Here is a 25,614-nt window from a genome sequence, read left to right as displayed (position 1 = left end):
CGTAATTATTATAGCTAAAGAAGTCTGGAATCATTTATACAAGCTGCTGGCTGATGTGTAAGAGGGCTTGCAGTGTTGTGTAAGGACAGGAAGAAAAATCGTTAATCTCAGAAACATCGAGTCTGATTTAGAAGAACATTGCTTCATCATGTAGTGTATAGATTTTTGTAGCCCAACTAATGTTGATTTCTTCTTTAGTATGGAAACCATCTGAAGGCTGTCCTAAAGCCTGTGTGGTCTGAGTCCAGGTCCTGGTGGATGTACCTCCTGCAGCACAAACACCATCACAGACTCAAAAAAGCAGCCTGCAAGTGGCTGAGCATAAGCAATTGTGGTGGTTTCTCCACGTCCTTGCTGAGGTGCGTGAGCTGTGTCCTTCCATGCTTACTGGTCCATGTGAGAATCTGCAGGCAGAGCAACCCAAGCAGGCTTTTAAGAGCTGGATATCAAACAGCAACCAGCAGCATGGAAACCCTTTCTGCTGAGTAGGAGTGTGTTCAAGCCAGGGAGCAACACAAGGAAATGTATTCTAATCTGAAGAATCAAAATCCAGACCAATGATAAAAAATGGTCTTGCTACCCCAGGAATATTATTAGTCAATAATGAATAAAAAAGATCAGGGTGATCACACAAAAGCACTGTGCACAAGGGCAGCCTAGCAGTGTTTTCCAGATTTCCTGTGGCTGTGTTGTAGCTGTGGAACAGATGACCGTTATCTGCCCTGTTCTGGTGATGTGAAGCTCCTCCCCACATCCATCAAGGATGCATAGTGCAGGGATGCTGTCATGAAGGCTGACTGCTGCCTCTGTCTTCAGGGCCGTGTCTACTCTGTGTGTGACCATATATGTTATGCTACATGAATCACAGTTTCATAAATTTGCTGCTTGCCCTGGATCAGAAAAGCTGTCAGCCCAGCAGGGTGAGCTTGTGCTTATTTCCTTTTTGCAGTTGGAATGGGTTAGACAAAAGCAAGTCTGTTTTAACTTCCCTACATGAAATGTCGCAGCCTGCTTTTGCTGTGAGTTCCTCTGAGATGCATTGTCTTTAAGACAAAAAGTAGAATGTTTTTAGCACACCTGTACCTCAGGCTTCTTCCAATGACTACCAAACCTCTTGCAGAGAGGGAAGAAAACAAAAACATACTCGCTGAGTACAAAAGCTAGCGGATAACTAAGCACATCCACAGTAGCTATGCAAGAAAAGCCACAGCCACTTTGCTGGTGGCTAAAAAATCAATGTGAAATAATTCCTTTGTTGCTACCTTTTGAAACACAACATGTGTTACCTCTGTATCTAAATATCCACGTTTGGTGGGCCCTCTGATTCAGTAATTACTAAGAGCTGCCCAGGCAGCCTTGCTGCTGTCACCTCACTAGGGACACTCGCTCTAAAGAGGGGCAGTTGTGCAATGTGACCATGGCCACAGTTCAGCAAAAGTACTCAGTGCTGGGGTGGTGAGAGGATCCTGGGCAGAGGCTGCTGCCATAGACGATACTTACAGCAACAAATTGAACAAAATCTGCCCCATTCAAGGCAGATTTTATTAACAACTCCCTAGCTAGACTGTTGTATTACGTTCAAGATTAAGTATAGCAAACTAGAGCACCAATAGTTTTTGTTTGTTTTTTAAAGAAAAGAAAGAAAGTGAAATAATCTGCTAGAGCTTCTATGAGAGGGCTACCTAGGATACAAAGTCCTGGAATATCTGTCTAGTAACAACTGTTAAATGTATCTGGTAACATCATCCATTCTCTTCATAATTTATTTATTTAGAATAAAGATATTATTAAACAGATTTTGTCTGAATATTCTTGTTTTTGCCAGGAACTGGCATAACTGGAGAAACAGAAATCCCTTAAAAACAAAGCTAGGGATGGGACATCGCTTTCTGCTCCTAGTAGAGCTAGACAATGAAAATGATTTTGCATTGCAAATCCCTTCTGCCTGGGCTGCTACTTGATGTCATGAGTGGAAACCAAGGACACAAATAGACAATACCTATTCTCCTTTTCTTTTTCTTAAGTCAAACCCAGTATTGCAACATTTATCTCTGTATGTTCTTGCCACCTGCAGATTCATTAGATACGGGATGATCAATACTGTCTACATACTTACTTCTCAACCTTCCCATCAAACAGGGACTACCGTATTTAGCAACTTCATGAAAGTCTTTTCTTTTAAATGATCCAGTAAAGTCGTTTAACTAACTTAAATGAGACAACAAATTGTCAGAAAACAGCAATTAGTAGAAAAGTGTGTAGTTAAATGATTATCTGAAGACAATTGCTAAATAAACTCTGCGCACTGAGAAATGAAAGCTAGTAAAATACTGAAAACTGATCCTGAACAACTTACATTTTCAATTTGTCCCTTATATTTTGATTAGATTATCTTGGAGTCAGATCCTTAGTTCACCTGCACAATAACAAATCTGGAGATATTCTGCTGAATTAGCAGATAGCAGCATAAAATCCATACAAAATCAGAAGAAATCAACTAAACCTGCAATTTTTCTGCATAATGTCACAATACTATAGTGACATACACAGGAATGGGCAAGATATCACAAGTTTTATCAACAAATCCCATCATTTCCGTCACAACAAATACCACTTAATTTTCAAGTCACGGATAGTTCATTAAGTAGTTCTTTCTCCTACCCATTACCTCCTCCTAGGAGCCAGACACTCAGCAGCATAGACATTAAATGAAAATTTCATTGCTTTCAGTGTCTTGGAAAGTCACCTCCAACATAGATTTTAGAAGTAGATAGCTTACTTCCTAACTCTAGTAGGAACAATGTAGGTCATGTACAGAGCAGCTTATCAATCTCAGAATTATTACTAAGCAAAAGATATAAGTAATAAACCTTTTATAGAGTTGCAGAAGATCTTTTAGAGTGTGTTAACATGAAATAACAGCATGCTGTGGAATACCAAAAAATAATCAAAACATCAGAATCTTATTTAACAATGCCAAACGTGACCATAAATGGTAACAGTGTCAGGCAGTTATTTGCACTGAAAGATGAGGTCAGGGATCTGCTACATCATTATTTCTATTGTCATTGTTGCTGATTAGTTCATGATGCAGATAAGGACAGCAAGCAATTAGGCATTCCATCAGAAAAGAGATAAAACATGTTTGTATGACCTTGGTTTTATATTGATCTTTCACCACACAGTTCAAGAAAAGGCCAGCAATTAGACACAGTCAGTGTGTTCATCATTAGGAAGATATCAGATAAACGGTTGTTCTAGTCTCAAAAGCAAAATAGATGAAGAACCTTTGAAATCTGAGAAACGTTAGAGTCATTTTACTGTCCACTAAGCCATGAGAGAATATTTGTGTCATTCAGCAAACTATTTTCAAGCATTTAAAAGGTTTTGGAGAAGTTACATGAACAATGTTACTGCTTAGTGAGATCTTTTGGTGATAGGGGGGTGGTTGGACCAGATGATCTTGTAGGTCTTTCCCAGCCTCGATGACTCTACGACTCTCTGATTCTATGACTACGTGTTCACAGATATCTACAACTGTAATTATAAAGGAAATCTATTTACTGCAGGGAAAAAAAATTCCCCTGGAAAGACTTTAAAGTTTGCCATAAAAAGTTCCTAGGAAATCAGAAATGCTGAAGAGATGAACTTTGTTTGAAACATTAAGCAGCAGGAGTATGACAAATATAGCTCAAGCAATTAAAAATATCAATAATGTTAGTCCAGCGGCAGGTAATAACGTGATCCCAGACATAACAGGGAGGCAAACCTGCAACACGTGACATTAAACATTGGAGAAGACATGCTAATCAGCACAGTGTTACGCTGCCTCCACAGAGCAGCATCAAAGGAATAAATGGTGGAAAGTGGGCACCCATCTGAAACTACAGGAAGCTGGGAAATACTCAGACCACCTCTCTTTACTACCTTCTGTTTCCTTCTGTCTGTGTGTATTGGTACCCCGAGGCTTCAAATAGCTTTGCAGATGGAAGGATGGTGGAGACATGAGCATTTACAGCAGATTTTATAGCAGCATAAGGGGTTTGCTCCAAGGGTCATGCAATCACCCGGTAGAGCAGAGACTGATGATGGCCTTGGATTTAAGGGGCACAAGGACTGCCTACAGTTTTTCTTTCTGAAGGACTGATGCTACGGCACAATGTTGAGTAGGTTATGCATGAAGGAGCCTTCATGGCTAAGGGAGTTTGTGTGTGTTAATGGGAACTAATCACACCGCTGAGGCGAGCTCTGCGTTAGAGCAATTCCTTGCAGTCATTAAAGCGATGCTGCCAGGAGAGCTGAAACACGCTGAAAAGTCTGCCTTCTTCCTGTTGAAAATCATTACTATCACGTAGCAGCATGTGGGCAAGTAATTGCAGTGAGTTTCATCAAAAATTACAGTAAATTAATTAAAGTCATTAACTATATTCTAGCTTGATTAGCGATACAGATTTTAATCAGTCACGCAGATGAGGGCGGCACGTTATTTTGTACTGCATTCCCAAGTTCTCATCTCTTGAAAGTGATGAGTCACTGAAGCTCTGAGCACAGAACCTTTTATCGTACTTTTACAAACAGCTCATCTTGATCACAGTTTCACTTGCAATATTCTGAAGAAATTCTGATTGGAAAGTGGCCAGAATCCTCTCCAATCTCTAAAGAATTCAGACTTCTCTTATGCTGCTGAAGTTACTAAGTGAAATAATCTGCAGACATGCTTGCTTAATTTACATTTTTCAGGCATTTAAGAAAATTACACAAGCGGATGGGGACTGACTTCTTTACTTTTGTTTCTGTTTTACTCTTCCATGAAGCCTCTGAAAGCTCAGAGCAAGACGTGTGTCCCTACTAAAAGAGCCCCACTGTTTGTTTGTACAACTAGAAGAGGATAAAAATGGGGATGAATTTTTGTGAATGTGTGAAAAATACAAGCAGGCTGTGGTGCTACTGAAACCAAAAATGAATTTGGTTCAGTATTTGCTGGCTGTTGCTTAGGTGGCCTCTTTTCCCTGGGAGCACGTGAAGTAAAAGGAACTCAAAGAGTGAGAATACCTGAAGCAGTGACGCAACTACACTATTACCTGTAATCCACAAAATAATGCTAGGTGTAAGGGAAGGTTTACAGAGAAGCACAATAGCAGCAAAAAAGCTTGTTAAGCATTAGGGTAGTGAGGAGTGATCCAGTTCCCATTACAAGTACTGATCTTCCAGTGTTTGCATGGGCAATCTGCCTTATTTCCTTTGTCCATTTCTCCCATTTAGATTACTGCAAACATGCTCTGGGGAACTTAGATAACAAAATTAGTGAAAAATTAAGGACTTTGCTATTGTTTCCTTATCTTTCTTGAAGTCAGTTCTCGTGACCATTAGCCATAACTGGAGTTACACACTGTTCTGTAGGCTATAAAAGGAAATGAATGCTTAATGCTCTGAGATGTATTTATCCTCACAGTGCTCACAGTACTGTTATTTTAGTGTGACAGATGAGGCAGAAAAGCTAACCTGGCTACTGGAAGCCCCACTGGAGGATGTATTTGACAAGGGCAAGAATCAGACACTGCCCTTTTCCCCCAAACTAATACCGCAGTTTCCAGGGATCACCCATCCTTTATAAACAGCAGGCAGTAATTCTTGGGACTGTGGAGGTGTGTAGATGTCTGCAGATTGTGGCTCCAGCCTGCTCTGCATACAACATAGGTGAACACTAGTTTTTCCAATTGGGTTTTGTGGAAACCACACGGCAGCACATTGAGAGGATCTGCATATATAAATCTCATGCTAGGGCAAGGTTCTTGGAGGCTGACAGAGGAGGTTCCTGCCTTACTGGAGGCTGTAGGAGGATCCTGCCTCATTGCACCTAGGAGCACATTATGCATTATGTAGCAGAAGGAGGGTATGTATATAAGAGTCAGGGAAAAAAGCACAACCTATTCTTAACTGTTCTGCTGCAGGCATTGCTGATTACATTTAAAATATCCAGGAATACAATAGGTAATTAGCCACTATGAGCTTCCTGCACCGCATCACGACTAAGTGAGCTAAATAAATTATTAAGTATATAAAGATGGAAATGCCAATTAGAGGTAGAGAGCTGTTATCCCACTAGCAGCGGTGAGAGTGCTGGAGGGAAACATCACCTTCACCACCTGTAGCAGGAAACATGCTAATAGCAGGTTGGAAAGCAGTCAGAAAAGAGCTGTAGGCTGGTCTGACTTTCGGAAAGTCTGATAAACTGTAAGAATTTTAAGAAGCTGAAGGCTAAAAGAGCATTAAAAGTTAATTTGATCCCAGTCTGTAAATTCTTTGTGTGGAGATTTCAGATAAAAGAGGATTGTAGCAAACAAAGACGGAAAATGTCTAATATCTGGTTGATCAATTTATTCAAATCTAGAGTGGTGATAAAGAGAAGGATTAACCTCAGTCAGTTTAGCCATCTGAAACTCGATTTACCCCAAGCCAGTTATTTAGACATCCTGCCTGACACACTGAGAGAAACATTTCCAGAGGTCTGTTCATCTCCCTTCACTTAGGATGGACTGAATCACTTGGGTGCTTCTCACTCTTATTTCGTTTCTGGTCAGTAAAATGGAAGATGAGCTTATATGTGTCACTAGCAATGAAGCAGCTGGAGTTTGGCAGATGTGTTCATCTCATTTAAGTGTACATTTCTGACAGGAAATATCTTGATATGCACCAAAATACCCCTTAGGTATGATTTTATAACAAGGCATTACTTGTGGAGTGTAAGCAAGAGTCCCTGGCTTGGTTATATCATCCTAAACTGCACAGGAGGCCAAACAGAGGACCATAAGCAGAACAGTTGGGGAACATGTGAGGCTGGGATCCCAGAAGACACATACCAACGGACCATCATCAGTTTATCTAATAATGCATTCTCATCAGACTTACAGAGAAGAGGGACCAACAGCTGCACATCAAAATCACACAATGCTTTTTCCAATTGTTTCATCCTCTGTTCGGGAACACATGGGACAAACATGTCCTTCTTCCTCCCCATCTCACCAATAAACTCCTGATTATGCAGCTGATGCACAATAGCTGCTGATGCCAGCAGGACTCTGCGGTGATTGCATAAGCAAACCAAAGCATGAAAATCTTTGGGCAAATTCTGATCATAGCATTACCTGCTAATTCCTTGTCCCTTCTGTTCTGTGGGCACAGAAAGCCCATGGTGGTAGGAGAGATGAGGAAGTGAAGGGTATTTTTGTCTGTTGTCAGCTTCCCATTTTCTATTTGGAAGTACTCTAAAATTGTAGTGGACACGAGAACACGGACACAGCACAGCACGATTCTCCATTACACTGCATGCGTGCGATACCTGTTGTTGAATTATTCATTCTGAGTTATTACTTCCTTTCTGCCTCTCATCTAATATTAAAGTGCACAACCCGAAAAGCACAGTCACACTGGGCAGCTGCAAAAAGCATGAATATCTGTCATGAAAAAATGAGCATGCAATGGATCCACAATACAAACACGTATATACACAAACAAGTGAACAAATAATGATGAATAACACAGAACACAGAGCAACATCCAGCTGGCCATCGTAACTGCTCAAAACATACATTTCCATGCTTCATAAATGATTGTTCAAATCAAGCCACAGCAAGTGGGCAACACCTCAGCCAGATGACACCAGGCAAGCACAGCTTTTCTTCTTCTGCACTCAAGAACTGCTCCTCAGCAGGGGTGATGTGCGGTCACTGATACATACACAGAGCTCCTATTGCAACCAAAGCAAGCTTTTTGCCCCAGCAACCCAATACAGCCATGAGATAATATGAAGGCAATAAGCCAGTCACAGTCCCACCACCAGAACCAAAGCTTTTTTCTCAGGTAGCCACATTAAAAAAGGAAGTTTCTGCTCACTCTGCTGAAATTAGCCAGGGCCCTTGGATTCTTCTGTCCATACCAACTCATCTCCACTTCTCCAGGTCTCTCTTTCTGGGGGATGTAGGGAGGGAGAAGGAAGGGACATCCTGCAGGAAAATTTTCTCCAGGCAGCACTGTGCTCTTGCAGCATTTGCTCTTAACTACAAATAAAGTTAAGAACTGCATATTGCTTTAGTAGTTATGTGCAAAACAAGCATATACTGGATCTACAACAGGAAACCAAACACCATAACCAGATTACACCACCACAGCTTTGCTTTTCTTCTATTTAATTGTTGCCGCGATCATTCTGTTAACATTAAAAATGTTCCTATCTGAAGTGTATTCAGACTTTTATTTTAACAGAAACGGGTTTAAATTTCAGACTGCTGGAAAAGACACACAAATTCTGTTGGGAAAAAAAAAAAAAAAGAATCCTGCAGAAAAAGAGCAATTGCAGGAAACAATGCTGCGATGCTTCCTCCTACACTGAAACGGAGCTCTCATCACAGAAACTGCTACCTTATTTTCTCTACACTATACAGACTAGCCTTCCTGGTACTGAAAAGTGTAAGAAGAAAGTAAGCCTCTTTGGTAAAAGGAACAACTATTTCAAGAGACATGGGTTGTGGATTTTTTCCCATATGTCACCAATAAGCATTTAATTTCTAGAAATGGATGGATTTCATCTATGCTGCCAAGATACATTTTATAAAGTTGATTTAACAAAGAGCAAATGTAAGACCCTGAGGTTTGGGGATCAGAATTCCAGTGCTGCAATGGAGTTCTCCCTCTTCATTGACTGTTCTGTAGCTGGAGCAAGCTCAGCTCAGACAGGGCTGAGGGACGTAGCACATGCCTCCAACCCTCCTGGAGGGGAAATGAGAGCTCTAGAAAGTCTTCAACATACAGGAGAGAAAAAAAGATGGAAACAAAAGCAAGAGAGGAGCATAACTGAGGAAGTCAAACAAGGGCTGAGGTGAAGTGGGCACTGAGGAGTGGTTCCAGCATGCAGAGGGACCCAGGAGCTCCCTGACTGCTGGGTGATGCAGGATTTGGCCACCTCCGTCTGCAGGCAACCATGCAGCCCCCCATCCCTGCACATCCACCTTGCCATCAGGGAATGAAGAGCCTGGACTGTTCCACTGCACTAGGAGCTACTGTGGGTGATCCAGCTGAGATCCAAGCAGTACATTTGTCTTCTCTGCTTTGCAAACCAACCTTGCCTTCTTTGTGGTGGAATCCAGAAAATATATATATATATATATATATATATATATATATATATATATATATATATATATATATATCCTGCTTCTAATATAATTCCTCTGCAAATTCAATGTCTTTTGCTTTTATTGACCTCCAAAGAACTTGAGAGAAATCAGAACCTTACAGCTCTGCAGACAGCACAAGCACACTCAAATCTAAACCTCTTCAGAAGATTCTAATTGCTCCATTTCCTGGAACACAGGGGTTTTATCTTCTGTTGGCCCTTGGGATGTGCCAGGCAGCAACACTAATACACAAGTTGCATCTGGCTGATGCCAAGGTGGGAAAGAGCACAGGGGCAAAAAGAGATAGGATGCCAGGAGCAAGCTAGTCACCAGGTGAAGGTTAGCCCAGTCAGTCCTTCTTGAATCTTACAAAGAAAGAGGGCGAGTGTCTATACCGTGTGTGTCCAGTTACTTAAAGAATCTGGCAGAGTATATACAGAACCTGTCAGCCTGATAAATATAAATGATGAATACTAGGCATGCTGTCAATGTAATATGCAGGTGTACATACAAATATATGCATGTGTACTCATACTTCTATACATCTACCTGCAATACTTACGTATTACCTCATTTTTCATTCGCTTGGTATCTTTTCTGGGCAGCTCAATTAACGTCAACTCCTAAACCGTATGGATCATCCCATAAATTATATGGAACTGTTAAATTCAAATTGTCAGCCAGCATGAAAGGAGCCTTTTTCTCATATCATGTACTTCAATTTTACATAGAAGGGCATGCTCTTGTAAAGCCTCTTGTACTTCTCATTGTGCTCTCTTGGATTTTAGTGTTACATCTGACACTGCTGTGTTAAAGCTCTGCAAATGTGAAGAACACTTGAATATCTTATGTATGTCACGGCCCCTTTGTGAAAACAGATCTTGAAAGCCTGTAACATCAGCTTTTGGGAAACCGGGATGAGCTGAAATTGGAGACATTCAAATCATTCAGATCATTTACCACTGACATAGAAATATTCAAAGGTTCTCAGACTTTTTAAAAGGGTTTTAAAGAGCATTTACTGTTAAAAAATAATAATAAAAAGAATGTCAAGGCCTGCCCTAGAGTGTGCTCATCCACTGCCCATCTACTGCAGCACCTGCGGAATAACTGTGCTTGTGGTATATCCTCAGCTACGCGCTCATCCCACCTCTGAGACACTGGGATTTCACAAGAGAGGGGAGAAACATTTGGGACTGCACATGCACATCCAGTATAAGAAGTTGCTTGTCTTTCTAGATGCAGTAGTGTGTGAGGGAGTAAGTTTGGTTTGGGTTGGCTTGGGTTTTCCATCAGAATCTTGTTATATATTATGGGTCTTAAACACGCGGATCAGATTAGCTTATTCTAGCCAAAACATGGAGACAGCAGAACAGATTCCATTTAGTAATACTGGATAGTAAACAGAATGGTCGGTTATATTTAGATGGGAAATTATATGTTGGCCTGTGTCAGCAAGAGCCTGAACATGATGGTAGTGGAAATCCATAATGGTGTTAGAAATTTTTATCATTAAGCTTTTTTGAGTGAGTGGGGCTACTGATGCCCTAAGATAGGCATCCTACTTTCAAATATCTGCACCTGAAGTCATCATGGCACCATTCATTGTGGTAAAGACAAAGGAGAGTTCTCACTGCATCACCCACCCAGCTCAGTGCCTGGCCCAGGAGAACACTCTGCAGAGATGCCTGTTTCTTACTGGTGGCAGTGGGGGGCCTGGGGTCATTCTTTCAAAATGAGGACATCTGGTCATTTTGATGTCTAAAATTGGGTGAGGTGAAATTCACTGATAGTATCTATACAGACAAATCACACATAGCTGGAATCTCCTTTCTGAAGCAGCAAATGTGACCCAGAGCTCAAAGAAGCAGGAAAAAAAAACACCCTCACAATTATCTTGCCTCTAGCAATGGTTCCTCTTAGCCTCTCCATGCCCAAATACTATATGTCATCTCTCCCTGTATGATATAAATGCAATTAAAAATGCTGGTCCCTCCAGTTAGCTAAAAATATGTGAGAATGACCCCAGCCTCAAATGGAACAAGAAATTTGAGGTAATTACATACCCCTACTGAGTTTGTCATCAGAATTCCTTGAAGTCTTGACAAAAATCAGAAGTAGTTCAAACTGCACATAATAAAGCCAGTTTTTCATGTGAACTATGCAAATTAATTGGCCTTCAAGTACATCGGTTATTTAATGGCTGCTACACATCAGCCTGCAGGGAAACTGGGCAACAACCAGCCAGAGGAACTGCAGCCTCAGCTGACCCTGCTGATCAGACACTGACCAATGGATTTCAGAAGGCAAAACAGGCAGTCAGGCTTGCTTCTGTTTTACTTACAGGTGGTGATTCACATTTCTAATGTGCTTTGGTAGTCCCAGGGTGTTTGGAGTATTTTTTTATTTTTATTTTTTTAATAGCATTAATAGAAGGAAGAAAAAAAAATCAAGTCGTTAAAGAATCTGCATACTTCAGTGGAGGAAAACACATAGAGTTTTCAGTGATCATCTTTCAATTTATGTTCTCAAACCTTCATCTGTTTCTCTATTCAATGCTCATAAATCAGAAGTTTGAACACTTTAGTATTTCCTTTGGAAATACTCAATGCCTCCCCAGCTGAGTGCTTGTGTGGGGAGTATCTGCCAGAAACCATCACATGAAACTCATGACTACTAATTGAAAAATACATGCTTTCAGAAGCATAGAATTACTTCAGAAACCATCATTCGCAGATCAGGAACCATTATTCACAGTAAGTAATACTTATGTTAGCCACCCTATTGATTTCAATACACTATGCTATGTGAGAATTGTAAAATACAGCCTTTAGTAAAATACAGAGAAAACTGTATCCTGTTTATCTTCTTCCCTCTCCCACCCAGCCCCACTTTTGAGACATAAGATGTATTTAATTTGTGCAATCATAAATATTATTAAAACCCTTTTTCTCCGTTAGCTTAATTAATAGCAGACCTGGGATCCAAGCGCATCCCAAGCTCTGCTTACCAAAAAACTCTGAACTTTTTTTTGCATAGTCCTTTCTCGAGCATTATAAGCAATCATTGCTACTGTTGAATGTATTGCTGCAGTGCTCCAGTATTGAAGACAGCTAACAAAGCTTTCAGTTTCACAATTTGCTTCAGTAGGACTGCAATGAACCCCCAAGTTTTCTCTCCTTGTGTTGAAGTCCTTGACACATGCCAATACTGTTCTGAGCACACTGCAGAAGACTTAACAGTAGGCCTCAGCCCTCCAAAACACACCAGATAAAGGCGATCTCTTCCAATCCACATTGCAAATCACAGAATGGGCTGGGTTAAAAAGGACCATAATGATCACGTAGTTTCAACCCCCCTGCTATGTGCAGGGTCAGCAACCACCAGACCAGGTTGCCCAGAGCCACATCCAGCCTGGCCTTGAATGCCTGCAGGGATGGGGTATCAACAATCTCCCTGGGCAACTTTTTCCTGTACATCACCACCCTTTTGGTGATGCTCTTGAATGGCTTGAATCATTGCTCATGAGCTATGAGAGCAAAAGAGCAGGTTATGTCTTCCAGAAGGGCCAGGCAGAGAAATGCCAGTAAGCTATCTTTTAAACCAGCGGGGAACTATTCAGTTTCATAAGCACTCTGGTGCTACACCCCAGAACTGAGACTAACATAACTGTGATTCACATTTCTCCATCTACACTTAGTCCAGAGCATGAAGTAACCTTTCTAGTCACCACTCACGCTCTCACACGTGCACTGGGTAACTCATGGCCCACCAGCTTAATGCAGTTGGTGTATGCCTCAAAAAAGGAAGCCCTAATAAACACCCCAGAAGAATATGAGCAAAATTCAGAATACCCATCAGTTCTGTGCCTCCCCTGGGCTTGTGGGCCTGCCATTATGTCCCATGGTGTATCTTAACAGCTGATGGACACCAATTTCTCAGGCATTTGTGACTGCTTAGTAAAGGGCCTAACTCTCAATTGGCATCATTTAGATGCCCCCTACCAGGGCAGAAGCTTCTGGTTTTGTTCTTCACACATCACAGGTATTTCTGGCTCTTTTTCTTAGGCCTGCAGCATAGGAATACACTTCACTCTGATCAACCTGACATTTGCTACGTATTCATTCCATTCAGTCCCTAACACTTCCTGAGGTACTGGCTTTCAAACACTTCTAGACATTTCCACCTTTGCAGAACTATCAGCTAAAGTAGAAAGAACACATAAGAGTTGAAAGATCAGAGTCTGTTTCTCAAGTCAAAAATTTCCAGTGCCTGGGTTTTGTTTAAACTCTTAAGCAGCAGATGTCTCTGCCCTGAACCAACTGGTGTTTTAGAAACATTAGCAATGGCTACCAGTGACAGCTGTAATTTTGCACGAAGATTGTAACAAAACCAATTTGCCTCCATTCAAAGGCAGCCCTTTTATCTGACCCCCTGCAGGTGCTATGATGCATGGGGAGAATCTGTGAGGCCCCAGAGGTGATGTAAGCCAGCAAGAAATCACAGCCTGGGGCTGAAAACAAGGGCCACGCTGATGCTCCTCTATGTCAAAAGCAACATCCCGTGCCACTGCCTGATGGTGAAATGCTCAGTCAGTTCAGAGAAACAAAAACTGTGACCTCTTCAGGCTACTGCTCCAACCTGAAGCGAATGTTAGTTGTGCCTGAAGTGTTGCCACTAAGCTGGAAGAAAAACTGATTCATTCACCTATTCTGATGTTCTCCTGAAGAAAGAAAAGTTTTCCCAAAGAAAGAACCATCTAAAGTCTGAGGCTTTCTGCTTTTCTCCACCCAAACAAGAGGGCCAAATTAAGACAGCAGAGGCAGTATTTGTTCTTGCATTTCATCGCTTTCAAGATTTAGAATTGGTAACCTGAGCACTCCTTCAGCATACAGTTTTGATGTTATTTGCTATGTATAATATAATCATTGGATAGTACAGGTGCCAAACTACGGAAATTATTTCCCTTTGTGTTTGTTTGTTGTTGTTGTTGTTTTTGCATAGTCCATAGGCAGAGGGATTAGATTATGTTCTACTTCTTTCTGCTTTGCAATATATTTGGATGACTGAAAGGCTTTTCATTTGGTACTTGTCCTGCAATTCATTTCCCATATCCTTTCCTTTCAGACTTGCAAGGCTTTTTTATCAGAACCTAGTGCATTGTGCATTGTTCTCTCTTGTCCTTCCATTTATGGGAAACGAGGACATGCCTGGTGCCTGTAACAATCAGTGCATCCACACAGGGTTTCCTGCTGTAGAAAGCTGTCTTTTAGTCCAGCAGCTGAACTCCTCCTATGAAAAGCTTTTCCTCTGTTCCCAACACAAGCAGAGCTGAAGGCATTGCACCAGAACCTCAAGATCAGGGTGGGTGTTTTTGATCAGCATAATACAATTTTATACCAGCGAGAGATGACAACGTTGCAGAGGCTGTTTGCTTTGTTATCTCAGCTCTGGAGGGGTTGTAGTGATTGATAGTGTTTTTATGTGAACACTGACTTTGCAAGAGGCCCTGGAACCAGGAATGTGGCAACTGTTTACTTCATTTGTCAGAAAATGACAAAAGTTCCCCCCAAAAGCCTTGTCTCCAGAGGCTCTGAATCACTCCTTTGTTATTAATGGATGTCATTTTCTTCTGTGGAGCTAAGCTGCTTTGCAAAGCCATTGCTGTGAAGGAAGAGGCAATCTCTTAGCTAGCTACTTCCGTGTCTGTCAGTGTGAATGGATAGGGCATGACAGGTCTGTCCCCTAAATGGCCAGGCAGTGCTGTAATGATGGCAGTCTGGGTTCCACATGGATGGTGACCTGTGCTAGTGAGTGACAGCAAGCTGAGCCAGCACCAAGCACACACATCAACTCTTAATACGTAAAAACCCAACAGAAGAGACCACAAGTGACCAAGACAAGGCTTCTGTTGCCAAATGAACTCTGGCTAACCATACCTGAAAATCAGTGTTTCTGTCACTGCCCCCATTCACTTCTCACTCTGGGGCTTGGATCAAGCTGAGAGGAAGCAGAACATGGTCATGAAGTGGAATTTACTAGGCCTTTGTGTCACTCAACAGCTTGTGAGCAGAGGGTCGCACCTTTAGCAGCACTTCTGGCAACACTTAACCTGGCGTCTCTGCTGACTGGGCTCAGTTTCACCAGCCACAGCCAGAGCTGGGAGAGCAGTGGGCCAGTGCTTTGTGCTTGGTGCAAAAGCCTGGCCTCGTGGCTGCCTAAAGCTTCCTCTCATGGGGAGCACAAAGGAGCAGCACTGATCTCTTCTTTCTGGGGACAGTGACAGGACCCAAGGGAATGGCATGGAGCTGCATCAGGGGAGAGTCAGGTTGGGGGTTAGGAAAACGGCAGTCAGGGCCTGGAACAGGCTCCCCAGGGCAGTGGGCACAGACTCAGACTGCTGGAGTTCAAGAAGCATCTGGGCAGCACACTCAGCCATAAGGTTTGGACTTTGGGTGAAGCCAGGGTTTGGATTGAATGGTTTCTGGGGGTACCTTCCAACTCAGGGTATTCTGCAGCTCTGTGATGCTACGGGTCTGATACCATCTGAGCTACAGCACATGCAGCACTCCAGAAAACAGTGAAAAGAAGGTACCGAATCCAAAGTACTTTTGTTCTGTTTCTAATATGAATAAGGTTATCAAGGATATAGTGAGCATATACTGCCTCATACGCCAAAAAGACTTAATGGGTAGATCAACAACCTAAAGCATGCTGATTCCCATGGATATTCTGCTGTCTGAACCAGATGTTTCTTTACATTTTATATGTTAATGAAATTCAACGGGTATAATGTAGCACATGGACTTGGGAGTACCCAATATGCAAAGAAATCTGCTGGGAGAAGTTAATAAAATATTGCTGCTTCTAGGATACTTAATTGTGCCTTTAACAGCTTCTACTCACACCCTTAATGCTTTCCTACTCAAGCAAGCAGATGCATCGCTTCAACTTATCATTATTATTAGCAGTCCCCATCTACCTCAACACTTTCTGTCTTTAGGCAACTATACACGCTACCACAGTTCCTATATCACAGTTACACACTCTGCACAATGTGAAGATGGGTGGAATTACAGAATTGTTGTTGCAAGCAAAAAAATAAACACAACACTTCTGTAAGGAAAGCATAACTATAACATATCCTCATGTACATATGCAGAAGTGGAAAAAACAGCATTTTCTCATGATGTGAAAGGAACTGAGGCTGGAGCAAGCAGTCTGTTTTTGGCCTGATGCATATCTTGGTAACAAGTGCAAGAAGGAAACTCCATGATATTTGCTAAAGGCATTTACAATATGGTCACAGAAATACCCTTTTGCTCACGTAAACAGCTATAGTAAGATTATGTAGGCAAATAAAATTTACTTCAAAGTAAATTTATAGTTGCAGAAGGAAGTTCTCTGCACTTCGTACTGACAGCTTGCACCAGAAATGAAGAATTCAGCAGCTGTTACCTTTTAAGTAAATATTTTATCTTTTTCATCGCACAGGTAGTAGGCAACTCAACAGTGTGAAACAGAAACCCACATACACATAGTAAAAAAGAGATATGGAATATAATCTGATTCTTGTCTTTCCCTCAGATCCGAGACTGTAGTTTGTTCTTTCTCACCCTTTTCCTTGCTCTTTTTTTGCCTTCCCAGATCAAATCCACACCTGAGAATACGACACATTTGTCTTTACAGAAAATGCTTTGATGTTGAATGCTTACAAAACATTGTGGGAACCTGTGTCTTTTTATGTCTTCCAGAAAAGTATACTGATGTGCCTCAGGATGGGAGAGGTAAGATCAGACTCCACGGAGCAGCTTTCAAGGAAACCAACTCAATGACAAGAGCTTAAGAAATGGTGGATAAGCAGCAGAGAGAGAAAAACGACGGGATGGAGGTTCACCAAGTCACCTGGAGAGAAATGTCTTCTAGGGAACCTCTGTAGGCAAACAATGTAGAAAGAGTTTCCAGAAGCAAGTAGTCCGTAAGCAATATTTTAATTTTAGATCAACAATATCATGTTTGAAAGGAAACATAATGATTGAGAAAGTGCTCAGTAGGAAGAAAATAAAGTTGCTCTGGCAAATGTGGACAAAGGTAGAAAAAGATCACGAGACAAACCTTTGGTAGATAACTTTTCTTTGCCTCCCCATCCATCTATTGCCATTTGAGCCTAATCTAAATGTCAGAATAAGGAATGTGAGTTTTTTCAGAGTTCTCTGGTGATTACTTTGTCACAATAGAGTAGATGCTGGCAGTCCCAGTGTTGTCATGCATAACAAGGTATGTGAAGCCTTCACCACCAATCAAACTGCAGGATAGCAGCTGATTCAGCCTCAGCGCACATTTTAAGATCATTGGCAATGATTTTGCTAAGATATCAAATATCTGAATACATCTCAGCTTCACATGCTTTTTTGAAGAGGGGGGCTTTTATTAAGAAGCAACAGACAACCCATTCCTCCCCCATACTCACTGAAGCTGAAAGAATATTAGAAGGCAAGCAACAACCTTTATATTACAAAAGCAATAATACCATTGTCCCTCTGCTTTACAAGGCAATAATCCAATTCCCTCAGCCACTGACTGGCATCAGAGTTTATCCCTCTCAAATCTAAGGGTTCATTTGTAATTCAAAAGAGATGCTGCCACAGAAGCACATGGAGTACTTGGTCACTAAGTTATGATAGCTTAACTTTCCACAGGACGGGTTTACTTAGAAATCACACAGTATCAATTAGATAAGCAAATTCTGTAAAATATAATCATTTGTTAAGATCTATGTATGGAGAACCTGGCAATGACAACTGAAAAGAGTTCAGCTAGAAATTGCAACACAGCATCATGTTAATACCAAATTAATTTTTCCTTCCTAATCTCTTGTCCTGCAGATACAAGTAGTTTTATAATAATAACATATTTTATTGTACAGCCAGCACGAAGAACACCTTGACAGTGATTATAAGGAAGCACCTTGTGAATAATGAATTTTTTATTTAATTTTTTTTGTTAGCCTTTTTGATTTGAGAGCATTTTAGTCTTAAGGCGAACTCAAAAGGGATAAATTCCTGAGAGATTTGAGCTAATTCACAGCTACTGGAGTATGTGACAGTATGCAACTTAACCCCCCAGGAACAACTACTGCTGGGGGAACCAGCAGGACTGGAGAGCATAGGAGTGCCCAGTCTCCAAAGAAGACCCAATCTGAAGAAGATACTGATATGATGAAGTCCCTTTTTTTTGCAATCCAACTGATAAAAATAAGTAAAGCAGAGCACCTCTGTATAAAGGCAGGCAACAACTAACTATCAAGAGCTCAAATGCTACAGATAAGTTTGCCAGCCTGCAGGCTTTAGGCTCCATCTTGCTCTAGGTAAGCAGAAGTCTGGCTGCCCTTTCTCTTCACACAGTGTGTGTTCTTCTTTGCAGCATTTCAAATAAAAAGCAGTCAGTACTTTTTAAACCTTGTTTCACTCCAAACACAGCAGACCTTAGTTTTTCACAAGGACGTTTCATTAGCGCATGGCAGAAGCATTCAAGGAACTTCAGCTGGGGACAAAAAAGAACCTCCCTCAAACAAGCACTGTAAGTAGCTTGCAGATATCAGCATGGCACCGATCACTCTATTGTGGGAGCCTGGAGTTTCAGCAGAGGCATGAGCTAAGCTCTGAGTGCTGGCAGATCTCTCACAGCGAGGATGCATAGTGATGCTAGCAGGGCCACCTTGCAAGAACAGCAAGGAAGCCAAGTAGCTGGAAACAACGTTATCCATGCCTCTACAGGCATTGTGTCCTCTCCCACTTCCACAATGGCTCCAAGATTCACAGTCCCTTGCAGGCAGCCACCAAAGTACCTATGCCTACAGCAATCGATCCCACCTTGGTGTTTTGTAGTAGCTGTTTGCTCCTTTGGCCTTCTGTCAGCATCTTCTTTCATTGTGAGGCGATGGGCCACAGAGAGCTTTGTAAAAACTTATGTTCATGGAGGAATTTGTATTAGATACTGGTTTGTGTGAATTACTGTATTTTGTAAGGGTTTTTTTCCCTCTGGGAATTGTGTGTTATTAATGAGCAGTTTTATGCTTTACTTCTAGTACATGTATACCCTGTAATTGATGAGCGGTTTTCTTTGTTTTCCTTTGATTCTATATAAAAGCCAGTTGATATAAGGTAGATGCTCTCTGGCTGAAGTTCTGATTTTGCCTACCAATTAATTTATGGATAAATCCACGTAGTAGCTGATGATGTTCATCAACTGTGTTGCTATTATCACCTGATAGCCTACCTAGTTTTGCAGAATAATAGGACCTTGAATAAGACTAACGCTTGCTGGGCCTTAAACTAAGGGGAAACAGTACATACATGTTTCCCAGCCTCAACTGCTGTCAGCCCTTCTCCCATAGTGATTTCCTGTACTGACAAGATATTGCAGAAGAGCACTGCTAGACAAAAGATAGCCTGAGCATGCAAAAGTTCTGCATAGCAGAGCTCTGATAGCATCATGCATTCACCTGACCTAAGTAATTGTGGTGTACCAGAACTGCAATGAATCAATTATTTCTGCAGAAAGAGCCTGGTTCAAACACAATTTCTCTATAAAAGAAAAGACCTGGGCTAAAATATATTTCTCAGTGTCCATCCTGATACAGTTAGAAAAAATCAAAGGATATAAAATTAACAAAAAGTGCATAATTTCATTGTACACCCTGTACACCAACGGCAGCTACTTCAGTGGCTGTTAATTACACTCGTGTCCCAGGAGCCTCCTTCCTTGTCCAACTCATCTTCTCTCCTACGTTTCACTGAGAACTGAGTGTCCAACTTCTTAATTATTGCTGTGCATAACGTAGAACATAAAAAGATACATAATACAGCTTGTGCAGGACTTAGTGTTGTAATTAACCATATTTCGTGCCTCGTTATCGATTGTACAAAAACAGAAAGTGACAACAACCTGGCCTTTTAATGTATACATCAGCATATTGTAGCAGCTATTTTAGATAACTGTTTTTAATAGTTTTATTATGGTTGTAATTTCTATACGAGGACTGTCCACTTGCAGAAGCGTTGAAGTAGTGCATCAAAGCAATTTTTAAAGCCAGTTCTATTTAATTACCAGCGGTGATGTCTGAAAATTAGGGCAAGTGAAACAAAACTCAAAACCCAACCAACTCACTGGAAGGAAACATATTTTCTCATCCTTGAAAATTCTATTGCGTAAGACAGACATTTTTTTCTAGTCCTCTTTTTACATAAGTAGTAAATCACTAAGAAGACAGTATATACAGTACAGTAGTCCATTTTAATAGCCTACAGTCAAATTTTAGGCTAATTAAGCTAACTAGAAACTCTAGGGTTACAGTGATTTCTCACTATTGATATGCTGACGATAATACTGTTTACATAACACTCGATGTTTGAAATCAATATGTGCCAGTGTCCAGTGATTTGCTAATCTAGTTTTTGATCTAAACCTGTCCTGTTTTTTGCAGCATACTTAACTTCATATTATGAATCATGTTGTCTTTCTAAAGTGATTGCCAAGTAAACCAAAAACGTGTTTTACACTGCTATTGCACTGCTCTTGTCTTTATATACAGTAGTTTTTATAAAGATGTCCTTAGGTTTTAATAAATGAGTGTAATGTAAACTATTCTCTGTAATAAAACTTGCTTTAATGTTTCAAGACCATCTGGAATAGCTTTAGAGGTCTGAGTTTCCAACTTCTTTCAGTAGCTTCAGGCTTCATGTCTTCCCTCTCCACGTGCAGGGAAATCCCCAGATACCAGTACACTGTAGTTTATACAAGTGGAAATGAAGAAGACTGTGTATTTAGCACAAGGAATGATGCTTAGGCTTGGAAGGGAAAAAAAAAATGGCTAAGGCCTTTAGATTGGTGTCACAGGTAGCACTTGCCAACACATGCTCCATTAATTCTGCATCACATTTCCAGCAGCTACTAATACCGGGTACTTAAGGGGAAAGTGTGGGATGTTTAACAAAGACTCCTAGAAATAAACATAATCTTTCCACTACTCAGGACTAGCTGAGAAGCCAAATGTGCAACTGAGCAGAAGTAATGCACCATGCTGCTTTCCACATGTGTGATGGCAGACCCACCACCCCAGCTGAAGTGAGGTGAATACGATTCAACTTGTCTGTAAAAAAGATTGGATCCACAGCTTACCAAGGCAAGACTTACGTTCTTCTTCTTCTGTTGGACCAAAGGAGTTTCCCAGAAAGGCTCAGACTTTCTAAGCACATGGTGCTCTCTCAACTCCCTTTGTCACACATCATTTAAGAGGCATCACTGCCAATATTCCAGAAAATCTTCAGCATGCCTAGCTGAAATTTCAGCTTTTGGACTAGTCTAAGGGGGCATTTTTGACTGCCAAGTTGTACCCATACAAACTCACAGACACAAACACAATTGCTGTTCTGCGTTGGCAGCCTTGCTTATACTTAATGTTACTTCTCCACTCACCCATTCCTCAAGAAAAAGTCTCAGGCATCTTCAGTAGCACTCAGAGTGACCCTGGGCCCTAGCACAATGCATGGTAGCACGGAGAGCTGGAGGGACTTCCTGCCCTCTGGTGTGAGCTGCATCCCCAGACAGAAGCAGCTCCTCTCATGCAGCTCCCAGGTTCTCCCATGTATGTTCTCCTACACTGGAAAAGGCAGAAGAAAATCAAATCAAAATTAAAGTATAGGCGTATCTGAAAAATCCATTGTAATGGCAGTTATTTCCTACAATAAAGATCACTCCTGCAGTTTTGATATCTACGCACATCAGCTCAGAAATGGAACATTTTCATTAAAGCAACACTTTAATAATTCTTCCTTTACTTGCAACTGCAATTACTTCCCACTGTGCTCAGTTACAGAGACATATGGCAAAGAATGGGAGGACAAAAGATGATTTTAAAAATAGCTACAAATAATCATAGCCCACTTCCCTTCTCAAACTGTATTTGCAGTTATGAAGACAGATCCATTCATAAGGTCAGACAAATGGCAGAAAAGCTGTAAATTGATAGATGAAGTGTGCTACGGCTCCCTTACCGAGTTTCCACAATGTTTACAGCGCATTTCTAGTAATTGAGTAAGAATTATATTCAAGACATTATGCTCAGCAGGAACAGCTTTTATATACCAAGCGAGCAAATGAGATATCTCTGAAAAGTCCACAAAAGATGTTAGGATGTCGATAGTGACTTAGAGACTGCCATTACCAAGCCATTATCGTCAACTCATAAACAAACAGGAGCATCAGTTCCTTTAAATTACATGCTTGCTTTGCTAGAAAGAAAGGATGATGTTGAGCCGCTCGCCATGCACACATACAGAAAGACAAAGAGAGAAAAATGTCTTCAGAGTTGACATTTACTTCTGAGATGACAAAGCCCCGTCGAGCCCTCTTAAGATGTTCTCATCAGTTAACATAGTCCATGTATAAAAATGGAGACTGGGGGGACACTGGTCTTTTAGGCATGTGTGGGCATTCAGTTGTAAGCATATCATGTCTTGAATTTCTGAGTCAGAATTCTGACCCTGTGCTTTGGAATGCTGCTTTGTACAGAGCCTCAAGGTCTTCTACATTTTCAGTGCATCGTTTCATCCTGAAGTGCAATCACTGGGATTTATTTCAGGATAGAATTTCGGTATTTATTTATACGGATAATTAGAAATCTGTTGGATTTTAAGATGAACTGAAGAATCACCTAGAGAGAAAGAAACTCGTGTCTCTTATCAATATCCTTCCATAACCTAGCCTTTGTACTCACTCTTCCAGCTTCCCAGTGGGAGTGCAGCTCACACTTCCTAGGGGCTGGTGCTCATCACCAAAACAACACAGCTTCCTTAATGTCAGTTGTGCACCTGCATACATACTTCTTATTATGCAAGGCTGCTTTATTTTTCTGATTTATCTACTTTTTTAAAGCTAGGGAATATTAACTTAATACTTCTCAACCATCTCTGTCCCTTTACTCGAGCAACTAAAAAGCTATTTTCAGATGACCTCAAGATTTACCTCCTCCACAGAGAACCTACCTGCTTCTTTCTCTAGTATTTGCTAGCCCAATCATTAATATATTAATTATCACTGATAACTAATGTTACATGCTGTCAGACTGCTCACTGTGAATTTCACTTCCTCCAGCATTACCATTTTTATTGGGAAGTCCTTTACTGGGTGGCAGCCTTGCAGGACATACCACTCCTGCTGACAATGTGATAGCAAGGACTGGCTCTATATGCAATTATAGTTTTAACTACATAGTACACATCCTCTTTTCTGAATGAACTCTTACAGAAAAAGCCAATTGGGAATTTATCCAGCAAAGAGACACAGCATCCCTGCGCTATGTCTGTTGTTATTCTGCGGAAATGGGTTAAAGGCATTCCACATCCTTTCCTTGTAGCTAATAAAAAATTAAGTGGAAAGCCCCAAGCCCTAGCAGAATGAACCATGCAACACTGTCAGCCTCATAGATTTTATGTTCAGTTATGCTACTCATACAAACACACCACACAGGCCCACAGTCAAGATTTTGTAAAGCCTGCAGGCTGCACAGTAGGCAGCTCCAGGTGTTTGTGGCAGTGCCATGCCTCACAGCAAGGGGACAGGGACCGCAGACACTCAGACATACCTGACATCGGAACTGATTCGGGACTGAGACAAAATAGATTACTTGGGTTACTTATGCATCACATTCTTACACCACTTACTCTTACTTCCTCCTCCAGCTTCCCAATGGTCAGACCTCAGGAAATCAGGTCATGGCGTTATGGGGGAGACTCAGCAACATTAAGAAATCTTTTCTTTTCACCTTCTACCCATGATGTGGATGAAAGCATGCATTAAAGCTTCCAGCATCATTTTGCACAGACACACATTCCTTCTCAGCAGGAATGAACAAACTGAGCAAATTAATTCTCAGTGCCATTTCTCTTTCCTGACAGATAAAAGAAAGGTACTTTGTCTGTACTGAGGTCTCTGTTCCCACTCCTCCAGCTGGTGTTAGGCTCCAGTTCTCCTTTGCAGGCCTTGTAAGCCTGCACCTGAACTCCCTAGGACACATGGTGCAGGGCCAGTGCTGCAGGGTCAGTGCTGCAGAGATAGCATGCTCCAGCCCAGACATTTTTCCAGAGAGCATCCTCAAGAGCAGTGGAGGGATCTTGCAGCTGGATGCTAGAGCCGTGTTTCTGCAGCTTTGTCCAGTGTTCCCTACTGCTGGGTCCTTTCCAAGAGCCTAAATTCTGAAGCCTTGCAACTGCCTTGGCCAAGATCTGCCTTGTCGCACATATGTTTTTCCACCCCACTATGGCTTGTAGACCTTGCTGTATCTCCAGACAACACTTCACTCCTTTCCACCTTAAGCCAGAAAAATGCCAGTGCACAAAAGGAGCAAAGAAGTTGTTGAAACTGAAAACACTTCAAAGTGTCTACCTGGCATTTGCCTTTTAAAGCCAGACTCTGCTGCCCAAATACTGTACAGTTTGCAGTGATGCTGTGGGTTTGTTCCTGCCCAGGCTCTCTGGAGAAGAACCAAAGAGACAAATCTCAGCAAGCTGGCAACAGGAACAAACTTTGGTGAAGAGCATAGTAAAAATGACAGAGTCTGAAAGAAGGCCAAACTGCATGTCTGCTCACTAGGAAAGGAGATGCTTTGGCCTAGAGGTAATCCAACTCCTGTTAGCACAGCTAATTTCTTATATCTAACTATCAGCCACATAGCTCAGCCAAGCTCCTTTTCCCACCACAAAGTCAAACATTAGGAGGCTGTCCTAGATGCAAAGAAGCACATACCAAGGATGGCTTGGAAGCATTAGGAGTAATCTGACTGGTGCTTATAGAGGCCTGAGTGTTCCAGCTTGCTTGGCTCAGGTCTCAGCACGAGACACCCACTCTGCCGCCATGATCACATGTAAGTTGCATCCCAAATACCTCCCAAACTGTTTCATGTCAGAGCTCACAGAACAATATACAATCAGATTGTACTAGAACTTCTGCAAAAAAAGTTGCACATATTGTTCAGTGCCAAAAAGCCACAGCGAGGTGTGACAAAAGCACAGGGAGCTTTGGGAGCCAACTTTGGTAGCAGTCAGATCCAGCAGGTCAGCATGGGTGCTGCTCTTCATGGCACTTCCACGGAAGAGAGAAAAAAGAAAAAGGCTGAGCTACTTCTTGCCATAGGCTGTATCAGAGGGAGAAAACAGAAAATGCTCAGCAGAATATTGTGCTGCCTTCTTTACAGACCACCCTAGAAGAGACTTACTGAACGTAAATGTAAGGGGTTTTTTCTAACGCCTTGATACAGAAATACGTAAGTCAAGCCATGTGCATGACAAAACAGCCCTGTCAGAGCTTTATGAAAACCACTCTGGCTCACGTATCCTCAGAGTCTGCCGCTCCAATGCTTCCTTATTGAAAAAGGAAGGAATTC

General features: G+C 41.5%; 1 protein-coding gene across 10 annotated transcripts in view; it reads left to right on the top strand.

The window, feature by feature from the left end:
- Nucleotides 1-20,852, top strand: part of SHISAL1 (shisa like 1) — a 183,895-nt gene extending 163,043 nt beyond the window's left edge. For 9 of the 10 annotated variants that reach the window (XM_072357812.1, XM_072357842.1, XM_072357826.1 and 6 more), the window contains one exon: nucleotides 199-1,700. In XM_072357812.1, coding sequence (XP_072213913.1) covers nucleotides 199-214 — 16 coding nt within the window. In that variant the 3' untranslated portion in view covers nucleotides 215-1,700. Of the gene's footprint in view, nucleotides 1-198; nucleotides 1,701-16,927 lie in introns of those variants that run through there. The other variant, XM_072357850.1, reaches the window with a different exon arrangement.
- Nucleotides 20,853-25,614: the final 4,762 nt, after the last annotated feature.

Source organism: Excalfactoria chinensis, chromosome 1 (genome assembly GCF_039878825.1).
Source record: "Excalfactoria chinensis isolate bCotChi1 chromosome 1, bCotChi1.hap2, whole genome shotgun sequence".
NCBI lineage: Eukaryota > Metazoa > Chordata > Aves > Galliformes > Phasianidae > Excalfactoria > Excalfactoria chinensis.
The sequence above is the reverse complement of the archived record's forward strand: the minus strand, read 5'-3'. Positions and strand labels throughout refer to the sequence as shown.